At 37.4% G+C, this 12,014-nt stretch overlaps 2 protein-coding genes and 1 long non-coding RNA gene across 5 annotated transcripts; 1 reads left to right on the top strand and 2 right to left on the bottom strand.

The window, feature by feature from the left end:
- Positions 3,573-4,731, top strand: LOC104792072. Its single transcript, XM_010518104.2, has 3 exons — positions 3,573-3,734; positions 3,929-4,144; positions 4,254-4,731. Exons 1-3 carry the CDS (start codon positions 3,629-3,631, stop codon positions 4,541-4,543), a joined length of 612 nt encoding a protein of 203 aa, XP_010516406.1. The 5' UTR covers positions 3,573-3,628; the 3' UTR covers positions 4,544-4,731.
- LOC109133427 lies at positions 5,571-6,590 on the bottom strand. Its single transcript, XR_002038530.1, has 2 exons — positions 6,466-6,590; positions 5,571-6,315 (listed from the first exon to the last, which is right to left on the bottom strand). It is a non-coding gene; the product is annotated as an uncharacterized LOC109133427 (long non-coding RNA).
- LOC104792071 (non-functional pseudokinase ZED1-like) lies at positions 9,785-11,959 on the bottom strand. Of its 3 annotated transcripts, XM_010518103.1 has the most exons (3): positions 11,616-11,959; positions 10,975-11,329; positions 9,785-10,851 (listed from the first exon to the last, which is right to left on the bottom strand). In XM_010518103.1, exons 2-3 carry the CDS (start codon positions 11,225-11,227, stop codon positions 10,127-10,129), a joined length of 978 nt encoding a protein of 325 aa, XP_010516405.1. In that variant the 5' UTR covers positions 11,228-11,329; positions 11,616-11,959; the 3' UTR covers positions 9,785-10,126. The 3 variants fall into 3 exon arrangements, with proteins under 3 accessions (XP_010516405.1, XP_010516403.1, XP_019102417.1); XM_010518101.1 differs by having other exon boundaries at positions 9,785-11,329; XM_019246872.1 differs by lacking the exon at positions 11,616-11,959 and adding an exon at positions 11,418-11,608 and having other exon boundaries at positions 9,785-11,329.

The raw sequence follows: 12,014 nt of genomic DNA, 5'->3' as shown, positions 1-12,014 counted from the left end.
AAGAATCAAGTTGAGCAGATAGGTGCAGTTGTTGTTACAAATGCAAGATATGAGCTACTAAGGGAAGTGTGGTCTATGTGAGTGACTTGAAACCAAATATCGAGTTCTTTAGGGAAAAGACCTTTGCTACCATCTACTGAAAAAAACCAAGTCTTGTCGAAGTTATATTACATGTAGCCGCGTGAATATGCTCCTAGCGAATTATATTTAGTAGCTACTTTTTTTTCCTGGAAATTTCCTTTTGTTTCTTTTGTTTTCCTTCTGACAACTCTGTCAACGGTAGACAAAAGGTGGTTACTTGGAAGCTGAATCTATAATGTCAGTTAAGACCAAGAGAAGGTATAATACAAACAAAATCTGAGCACAAACCGTTAGAAACAGCCTATACTCTGCAAATGAGATAGAAACACAACATTGGAGGAGGAAAGAAAGAACAAAACCTAAATCTTGGAACTGCTCTGACTACATAAACATGCCACCAGGATTCAAAAGCAAAACATAATATCAGCTCAGATTTGAGTAGGAAATTTCATAATTCAAGCATCATTCTAGTGAGCTCAATGGAATCAGCATTAATTTCCTGAACTAGAAAACTCCTCCAATATTGCTGTGATCATTTTTGTATAAGTCTCCATCTTTCTTCCTCCGGGTTTACATAGTTCTGTGATCAGTGGCAAATAACGCACAGAGATAACAAAGATGCGTAGAAACAGAATTTGTAGTATTGTTTTGTATATGTGTATTTGACTAACGCAGAAAGATGCCCTAAGAGAAGAAGACTAAAGTGAAATTTTCTAAAAGTCCCACATCGACAAGTTAGAGAACGTTGGTCCAAAGCTTTGCAGTATAAATAAGAAACTAATCTAGACGTTCAAATCATACCTTTCTCGGCCTTTTGGCTAAGATCAAGTGTAGTATCTGTTCTTATCAGTTTAATATCTGATATGTGGGCCATCGGCTCACACGATATTAACTCTATTTTTTAAGGGAGAAAGCCCATCAAGATAGCTTGCTATCTGGGCTCTCGCGAGTCGCCCATGTGTTGCACTACTGCACGGGCCTGGCTCAACCCGCCAATCTATTAGTTGAACAGTTGTCTGTCGGTTAAAGGTGAAGCTGAGAAAATAAGACCAAATTTCGCGAGATAAAAGGTATTAGAACTTCATATTTTGTCTATGAAGTTACAATGGCATTACTGGCTTTGAGCTATGGCTACAAAAGGAATGGTGAGTGCATCATATGGAGCTCATCTGATGCACATCTCAAATTTAATTTGCAGGTTTCTCAATCAGCCTGAGTTCTTTAGCCACTTGATGAATCCTACTAGTCAACGGGTCTCCTAAGTTGCATCTCAATGCTATCTTTTCACTTTTTAGAAGTTACTGATTAAACTTTCTTGATAACAATAACATCTTCTATTCTTGAGTATAAAAAGGTAGTAAAAACGATATTTTAAGACATTGAAGAATGAATTAGCAACGAACAGTGCATCTGAACCCCCCAATACAGAGTTCATCAGAAGAACAAGATGAAATGTCAAACGTTTTTAATACACACAAAACCAAAGACTTCATAGAGATAAAGACAAAAAAAACTAAAGATCATTTAAAAGTGAGATTGATGGAACATTATTGTAGCTACTTCTGATGTTTCTTTGGCCTCCTTCTATTCCGCCTCCTCTTCGGCTTATTTAGCGGCCCTACTAAGCTTCCGCTACGAGTGGCTGTAGCAAAACTAAGCTCCTTCTGCTTCAGCTTATCACCATCGATAGGTTTTCCTCCATCTAGCAGGCATGTCCAAAGCCAAACTGAGCTCACAAATTCAGGGTGCTTTACTGATGCGACATTATTAGAATCTGCTAATAGAATTTTGTAACCTCGCAATGCTAAAAGATCAAGAATCTCGAGGAAATCCGTGTCTTCTGTGATGTTTTTTGAGACTACCATCACATTTGGAAAAAGTAGAGGATAGTCGGAAGGATTGTCAAGCGCCCAGAAAAGAACGTCGGTCATCATACTATCAACTCTGGCAACTTTATCTCCTGTAATCATAGAAAAAAACAAAAAACACACACGGAGAGGAGGAGGTCTCTAACACACACACACACAAAAACATATATAGTAAGTCATCCCAAATCTTATTCTTCCCACCATAAGCCCTCATATTCACCTTACCACAATAACCCTTATCCGCAAGAGCTGATTTGATATTCTTATAAACCGACTCACGATTGTAATCACCATCAGGGATTGGACAATCCTCCACGTCCCAGAAGACGCATGTGTTAGCCACTGCGAGGTTTAACAAATCGGAAAACAGATTAACAAGGAGGAAAAAAAAACACCATTAGATCGACTGGATCAAGCAGTGGCGGATCCAGAAACATTTTTAACATGGGGCACAATATAACGAAAAAAAAATATATAAACATGAAAAGAAGCTGTATTATAAATTTAAAAACCTATAAAATTATAATAGGTTTTTTATACTAAATAAAATTTTCATCATGTCACTTTATCAACTTTTTTTTCAACAAAACAAATTAGGCTACCCTTTAGAAACCATTAATTATATTTTGGATTGAAATACTGATATATGAACAAATTATCAATTATAATATAAAATAACATAATGCATAAGTTTGAAGCATAGAAAATAGTTTTATAAAACTAGATAAAAAACGATTATTCTAACTAGAGAATTTTCCATTGTATAAATTAATCACAAAATAATTACTTACTATAAAGTATAAACACTTTTGTTTTAGAAGTTAGAACTGGAAGAAAAAAACAATAAAAAAAAAGTTTTAGTTAACAGAGGAAAAACTAGGTCAATGATGCTATATTGCTAAATATAAATCTTCCATCGTTGTTATTATAATTCGCAGGCTTCCTTTGCACAATTAAAATAAATAATTGTCGGATACATTTGTTTATAGAAATAAATTTTTTTATATGGGTGTTTTATTTTGGGTTAAAATATTTTATTTCCTTCTTTGTATGACTGGTTTGGCCGTTTGGGGTTAAGGCACATCTTTGGTTTGTAATTAGAGTGGGGCACCTTTCAAAATTACCTATAGACTGAAGATAATTGAGTAAGTTATATGAACAAAAGGAAAAAAATAAAAAAAACAGTGTGGGGCACGTGCCCCACCCTTCAATGCCTTGCGTCCGCCCCTGGGATCAAGTAAATTAACCAAGATCAGATGAATTCTAAACAAAATAGAGAGAGATCTTACTGGATCGACCGGTGCTCATGGTTTGGACGGAGATCGAGAGAAATAAGAAACTTTCTGATCCGTCCGTGGGTGCGCGATAATGAGAAGAGGCCAAGAGTTTCAAACGAAGAAGAAAGATAAACAGAGTTAGTTAGTTATTAGGGTGGTTATATAAGACCAACCATCTTGGTAAAGTTGCAAAACAATAAAGTGGAGTATTTTATATACAAAAGTGACTGAAATTTTTAATGCTTGATGCTTACAGAAGGATTTTTAGAATAGTTTAGGACACTTTGCGTGTCCCTTTCTGATTGGGTGAAGGAAAAGTATAAATCTATTTTGGAATCGGTTGATCTAAATAACCCCTCTGTAACAGTGACCTAATAACCCCTATTCTCTCCTCTAGAAACCATGAGCCATGATAAGCTAAACAAGTACCGCCGAATAAGATCAGCTCCATCGCCATCGCCATCGCCAATTTCAATTCCAGTTGAAACTGTGAGCAGAAATATCTTGAGTAAGATCTCTATCTTTTTCCTTTTTTTTTTATTTCCTCCCTTTGGAATTGTTTGTATAGATTTCATCTGATCGATCTGTCTTAATGTATTAGCGTATCTAATCAGATCTGTTTTACTAAGTTTTTGAGTGGATCTAACCAAACTTGTTTCACGATTGTTTGTGCGTTTCCGGTTTTTGAAACCTCGCATGCAGGGGATAAAATAGGTGTCTTCTGGGACATCGTGGATTGTCCCATTCCTCACGGTCACGATCCTTTTTCGGTTTATGAGACTATAACATCAGTTATGGCGGGTGAGGGTTATACTGATGCGACCATGGAAATAAGAGTTTATGGTGGGGACAAGGATGCCATACCTGCAAAATTGCGGTATGACTATCTTGCTGCCGGAGTCTTCTACCAACCCCAAGGTTCTTCTACTCAACACTCCTCCCTTTTTCCATTACTTATATATATATATGTCTGTAAATAATCTTGATCTCCCTTTTGTATTATATATATATATATATATATATATAGTTTCAGGGGGTGCATGTGGGAGAGTTAATCAAATGTCAAGGGACATTCTTATCTGGACAATAGACCATCCTGAACCTTCAAATGTGATGGTAATCGGGAAAAATGTCTCAGAAGACAAGAAGTTCCGCAGAGTTCTCGAAGCTTTGAAATCTAGACATCACAATATTTTTTTCATATGCCCTAACAATATGCACTCATTAGAATTGATTCGTCCTTTTGTACTCTCAATAAGGCATTGGGGACAACTATTTGATGGACGAAAACCAATCGACCAAGCCGAGCATAGCTGATACTGATTCGTAAGGTGCAGCGGAAGGACACGACTAAGGAAGTAGCCATGATCATCCTTTGTTCTGTCTCCCAATTATGTGAAGCCTTTGGTTTTGTGTTTTTTTTTTTTTTAAAATAAACATTTCATCTTGTTCTGATAAACTTTGTTGGGTTAAGATCAGCTCAGTCGTAATTATTGTTTGTTGTACATCGACTTTTTAAGGACGATATAACCTGACTTAATTTTATCTTACAAAGCCGTTAAAAAAGAAAGGGATATCAAGGTTTAGATTCAAGCAGTAATCCAAGCCAATCCTCCAAGCTCATAATCAATAATACCAAAAAATATCACCGAACATAAAGTTCTTTTCCCATGGCTGTTTGGATATGCACAGGTTGTAGATACAGAAATCAGTGATCCAGCTGCTTGAATCATGCTAGTCAACGGGTCTCCTAAGTTGCTGCATCCAACGTATCTCAATGCTAATCTAAGAAAGGCTTTAACAGGCCAAGCAGCTGGATAACTCATATCTGAATCTACAACCTCTGCATACCCAAACTAAGACATCAGTGAACTCATGTCCCCACGAATCTCTTTTATATCAAGTGTGTATTTCCCTCTTTTGTGATGAGCACTTGGCGGTCATTGAGCATGCCTTTATAGCAACGGTAGTAAACATCAATCTGGGAAGCACGGTTACTTTGGGAGAAGTTATCTGTTGTAATTTGAATATCTGATCTCGATAAACCACTAGATTTTGATGTAAGAGCTACGTAATCATCGATTATATATAAAAGTGATGATAAAATAGGTGTGCCCTCTTGTGAAATTAAGCAATCTTCTAGATATTGAAGAATGCATTAGGACGAGCTCAAAGGTCAAAACTACACAAGAGGTTAACAGATCAAAGATGATACTACGTAGATGTTTTCCATACAAAAACCCAAAAACTTCAAGGAGTAAAAACGATAATTTAAGACATTGAAGAATGAATTAGCAACGAACAGTGCATCTGAACCCAATACAGAGTTTATCAGAACAAGATGAAATGTCTAACGTTTTTAATACACACAAAACCATAAGACTTCATAATAGAGATAAAAAAAAAGAAACGGATCATCCATAAAGAGAGATTGATTGAAGCTAGTTTGAAAATTTCCTCCGCTTATGTTTTGAGCTTCGCTTATCAGTGGCTTTTGCAGTAGTGTGGTCCTTACGCTTCAGGTTATCATCATCGTCGTTAACAGATGGTGATATTTCGTCACTAGTGGCGATAGGATCTCCTCCTCCATCTAAGAGGCTCCTCCAAAGCCATTCCGCGCTTACAAACTCAGGTTGCTTTACTGATGCGACATCAGCCAAGAGAATTTTGTAATCTCTAGATTGCAAACCTTGAAGAACGGAGAGGAACTCCAAATCTTGTGCAATGTTTTTTGAGATAACCATCACGTTTCGTTGTACAGATGGGTGTACACGATTGTCCAGTGCCCAGAGAAGAACGTCCTTTATCATCCTACTTACTCTGGCAACTTTATCTCCTGGAACCATAGAAAAAAAAAACAAAAAGAACACGGAGAGGTCTCTATCTACCTTCGGGTACATCCATGATTCCGTCTAATAAAAATTCATCCCAAATCTTGTTTTTCTCACCATAAGCCCTGATATGCACAATACCACCACCAAACCCCTTATTCGCAAGAGCTGATTTTATATTCTCATAAATAGAATCAGGATCGCGACCATTAGGGACCGGGAAATCCTGGACGTCCCAGAAGACGCATGTGTGAGCCGCTGCGAGGTTTAACAAATCGGGAAACAGATTAACAACGAGGACAAAAAAAACACACAATTAGATCGACTGGATCAAGTAAATTAACCATGAGAGTAAGATCAGATGACTGCTAAACAAAATAGAGCGAGAGAGAGAGAGAGATATCTTACTTGATCGACCGGTGCTCATGGTTTGGATGGAGATCGAGAGAAATAAGAAACTTTCTGATCCGTCCGTGGTTGCGCGATAATGAGAAGAGGCCAAGAGTTTCAAACGAAGAAGAAAGATAAACAGAGTTAGTATTAGGGTTATATAATTAAATCTCTCCACCACACAGCTCTGTCGTAGCATACGCATGAGCAGATAGGTGCAGTTGTTACAAATGCAAGATATGAGCTACTTAGGGAAGTGTGGTCTATGTGAGTGTTGTCGAAGTTACCTTACATGTAGCCGTAAGTATTTGATAAGATGAATGTGCTCCTAGCAAATTGTATTTATATATAATTAGCTACTTTTTCCCTGGAAGTTTTCTTTATTGTTTTTCCTCCTCTAAGAAACCATCAAATAGACAAATACTAATGTTTTTCTTCTGACAACTCTGTCAACGGTAGACAAAAGGTGTTTACTTGGAATTCTGAATCTATAAATGTCAGTTAAGAACAAGAAAAGGATAAAAATACAAACAGAAACTGAGCTCAAGCCGTTTAGAAACAGGCCTATACTCTGCAGATGAGATAGAAACACAAAATTGGAGGAGGAAAGAAAGAACAAAACCTAAATCTTGGAGCTGCTCTGACTACATAAACTTGCCACCAGGATTTAAAAAGCAAAACATAATAGCAGCTCAGAGCCTCAGACAGTACTAGGAACGTACGTGCCTAATTCCAGCATTATTCTAGTGAGCTCAATGGAATCAGCATTAATTTCCTGAGCAAGAATACTCCTCCAATATATGATTTGTGTATAAGTTTCAATCTTTATTCCTGTGGGTTTACATTGTTCTGTGATCAATGGCAAATTTGTAGTAACAAAGATGTGTACAAACAGAATTTTGTAGTATTGTTTTGCCTTCATATGTATTTATTTGACTAACGATGAAAGATGCCCTAAGAGAAGAAGAGTAAAGTGAATTTTTGTAAAAGTCCCACATCGACAAGTTAGAGAGCGTTGGTCCAAAGCTTTGCAGTATAAATAAAAAGCGAAGCTGTAGGTTTAAATCATACCTTTCTCGGCCTTTTGGCTAAGATCAAGTGTAGTATCTGTTCTTATCAGTTTAATATCTGATATGTGGGCCATCGGCTCACACGATATTAACTCTATTTTTTAAGGGAGAAAGCCCATCAAGATAGCTTGCTATCTGGGCTTTCGCGAGTCGCCCTTGTGTTGCACTACTGCACGGGCCTGGCTCAACCCGCCAATCTATTAGTTGAACTGTTGTATCTCTTTCTATATACTTTCTTTCTGTCGGTTAAAGGTGAAAATAAGACGAAATTTCACGAGATAAAAGGTATTAGAAGAACTTCATATTTTGTCTATGCAAAAGTGCACATGTTGAAAGCCAACTATAACAAGAGTAGTAACAAATGATGTCGGACTGAATTACAATGGCATTCCTGGCTTTGAGCTATGGCTACAAAAGGAATGGTGAGTGCGTCATATGGAGCTCATCTGATGCACATCTCAAAGCCAATTTGCAGATTTCTCAATTAGCCTGAGTTCTTCAGCCACTTGAATCCTAATAGTCAACGGGTCTCCTAATTGCATCTCAATGGTACCTTATCACTCTTGATCACATAACATCTTTCTTGAGTACTGATGCATAAGTATGCCCATCAATAAGTCTCCCTTGATAAAATGTATACTCTGCAATTTACACCTAATGAGTGATGTTCTAATGATGACATGATGTCCCTGGGCTTAACGCCTGAGGTAACAAAAATCAAATCCATCTTTTCTTTCTCAGCTTATATGTGTACGCTCTATACTTTTTTTGTTTGTTTCTCATTCGAGAATGTCGAAGCAGAAGTTATCAGTAGTTAGCTTCCCTTAGGTGGCTTCTCCTGTTTCATACATTCCTTCATCGAATGTAGCAGAGAGAGTTTCAAAGGTAGAAGGAGACATCTCTAGAATGTCAAAGAAGCGTCTATGATAAAACGAAAAGGATACATGAGCGATGAAGAGCTGGAGGAAGCAACAAGTTGGCAAATAGGTGCAGTGGTTACCAATGCAAGATATGAGCTACTAGGAAGCGTGGTCTATGTGAGTGGCTTCCAGTCAAATATAGAGCTCTTTAGGGAAATCCCTTTGTTACCATCTACTGAAATAAACCGAGTCTTGTCGAAGTTACATGTAGCCGTAAGTATTTGATCCGATGAACTTGCTCCTAGTGCTAGCCAATTGTATTTAGCTATTACCTATACCTTTTTTCCTGGTAATTTTTCTTTTGTTTCTTTGTTGTACTTCCTCCCCAAGGAACCATCAAACTACTAACGTTCTCTCAACGTTAGACAAAAGGTGTTTTCTTGGAATTTGAATCTATAATGTCAGCTAAGACCAAGAAAGGGATATAGATACAAACAGAATCTGAGCAAAACTCGTTGGAAACACAATATTGGAGGAAGAAGCAAGAACAAAACCTAAATCTTGGAACTGCTCTGACTACAGTAATTTCTCACAAGGATCCAAAAGCAAACATAATAGTAGCTCAGATTGTAGTAAGGAAAGTGCCTAATTCAAGCATCATTTTAGTTCCCTGAGCAAGAAAGCTCCTCCAATATTGATTGCTTTGATGACTTTTTTTTTACAGGTTTACATCTTTCTTCCTATGGATTTTACATAGTTTTGTGATCAATGGCAAGTAATGCACATAGAGGATAAAGATGTGTAGAAAAAGGAATTGTAGTATTGTTTTGTCTTTATATGTGTTTTGACTAAAAAAACGAAAGGAGGCGTAGAGAAGAAAACTAAATTGTATTTTTTGAAAGTCCCACATCGGAGAGTTAGAGAGCGTTGGTCATATGCTTTGCAGTATAAAAACAAAGCTAAGCCGAACTTTTAATTCATACCTTTCTCGGCCTTTTGGCTAAGATCAAGTGTAGTATCTGTTCTTATCAGTTTAATATCTGATATGTGGGCCATCGGCTCACACGATATTAACTCTATTTTTTAAGGGAGAAAGCCCATCAAGATAGCTTGCTATCTGGGCTCTCGCGAGTCGCCCATGCGTTGCACTACTGCACGGGCTTGGCTCAACCCGCCAATCTGTTAGTTAAACATTTATGTCGGTTAAATTTAAAAGTAAACATCAGATACACCTCAACTCCAATTTGTAGATTTCTCAATCAGCCTGAGCTCTTTAGCCACTTGAAGTTGCTGCATTCAATGCATCTTGATTTACTTCATATTTTGGTCACATAAGTAATAAAGACTAGATTATACGAGAGGTCTTAGATTTACTTCATATTTGGTCACATGTTGAAAGCCAACTTCTGGACATTTGGAAGAAATGATCATAACAACAAAGAGTGTTACAAAAAGATCTCGGATTCTCTATCATTCAAGTCTGAAACATAAAAAAGAAATAAGGATAAGTCATTCTGTGATTATCTATGTTTCTATAGTAAAATCTTTGTGATTATCTATGTTTTTGTGTAAAATCTCTGTGACCTTATCTATCTCTCTTTGTGAAAGTGATAAACAATCTGCAGGTATCAGAAATTAGCTATCTACTGAATGTTAGACTGAAGTTACAATGGTATTTCCTGGCTTTGAACTATGGTTACAAAGGATCAGTGAGTGAAATTTCATCATACGGGGCTCATCCGATACATCTCAACTCCAATTTGTAGATTTCTCAATCAGCCTGAGCTCTTTAGCCACTTGAAGCATGCTAGTCAACGGGTCTCCTAAGTTGCTGCCTCCAATGCATCTCAACGCTAATCTAAGAAAGGCTTTAACAGGCCAAGCAGCTGGATCACTCATATCTGAATCTACAACCTCTGCATACCCAAACTTTCTCAGTATCTTAGTAACATGATGGTGAAGCGGGAAACGAGTATCGTCATAAGGTTTGATGAACAAGTCAGAAAATGCTCTCAGCATATCCGAAGATAGGGATAGCTCATCATCAACTTCCTTTATCTGTACAAGAGCTAGCATGAATGCTCCAAAGCTGTGCATATCAGTCTTTGTCGTGACCTTTCCAGTTGACTTGTAATCCGGATCAATGACAGGTAAGTTACATACACCAAGCCCATGTGTTCCCTTTAATGTATTGTGCCTAAACTCATGGTATTTTTGCAATGTATCATCATGAACAAATGTCTCTCCCTCAGGGATTGGGATACAGTTGCAGAAGTTCCCAAGCTTTGTAACCCCATTTCCATCTAAGAAAATTGTGAAAGGATCTAGATTTGAATGGATGAAAGCCCTTGAGAATGCTGTGTGAAGGTAAGTCAAAGCGTTTGCAACCTCTCTTGCTATCTTTATCCTCCTCAGATTTCCAGGATGAGATGCAAGCAGTGGACCAAGAGTTATAATCTCTGCATACTCAAAAACTAAGACAGGAGGAGTGAACTCAAGACAACATCCCAACAACTTAAGGAAGTTCTTATGACCACTCACCATCGATGAGATCGCTATGTCGCGACATATCTCTTTCATATCAAGTGTGTATTTACCTTTCTTGATGAGTACTAGACGGTCATCGAGCATGCCTTTATAGCAACGGTAATAAACATCAATCCGGGAAGCACGGTTACTTTGGCAGAAGTTATCTGTTGCTTTGATGATCTGACCGTAAGAAAAGTTCTTGATAGGATTGCATTTTGCATCACAACATTCAATCAGCTGTTTCAGAACAACCGCACCATTCTCCTTGACATTTCTCTGGCGTGTCTTGGCTCCGATTGTTTTTGTTCTCAACCAATCCATCTTATAGACTCTACAAAGGTTTATCCTTTAGAGCAGAAGAAGACAAAAAGTTCATCTGTGTGAAAAATTCCCATAGAAACTCCATTGATTCATTCTCCACAGCTGAAATAAAGAGAGTGAGTACTTTAAATCATTGAATTTGCAGTGAAGAAAACTAGATTAGATTTCTAGCAAATAAACTCAATCCAACCTTCTTGATCTCTAATGTCAACAGAACAAGACTAGCACTAAAGAAAATTTCAATAGCTTCTGATGAGTTTATGAAACTAATGAACACCAAAGCTGAAAGGAAGATACTGTTCAAAGCTGAAAGGAAGATATGTTGACAATAACTAGAATCCAACCTTTAATAATGTCTACGATATTGAATTCAGAATTGAAATCGTACCTCAGAAGCAAAAGCACCATGAATGCTGCAGAGTAAGAGAAAGAAGAAGGAAGCAATATCAAAATTGGGTATATTAGGAATAATATATTCCCTAAAAAGGTGGGTTTGGTCCAATACCAAAGTGTGTAGTCGGCTAAAGAAAATAGTTGACTTTGAGCAGCAGCCACCAGCATGAGACTGAATGTGTTCACACTTGGTTTGTTTTCACATTGGAGGCAAAGTGACATTTTTTGGCTTGCCCAGATATAATCACTATTCAGTAATGGAATAATCAAGAAAATTAGCTCAGTACTTGACATCTGAGCTCTTGATAGAGAAGTACAAAGACAAGTAGCAACAAGAACTCAAACACATTGAGACATCACTAGAAGCTCACACTTAGGAGAGTTCAGTATTTGA

This window comes from Camelina sativa, chromosome 6 (genome assembly GCF_000633955.1).
Source record: "Camelina sativa cultivar DH55 chromosome 6, Cs, whole genome shotgun sequence".
NCBI classification, from domain to species: domain Eukaryota; kingdom Viridiplantae; phylum Streptophyta; class Magnoliopsida; order Brassicales; family Brassicaceae; genus Camelina; species Camelina sativa.
The sequence above is the reverse complement of the archived record's forward strand: the minus strand, read 5'-3'. Positions and strand labels throughout refer to the sequence as shown.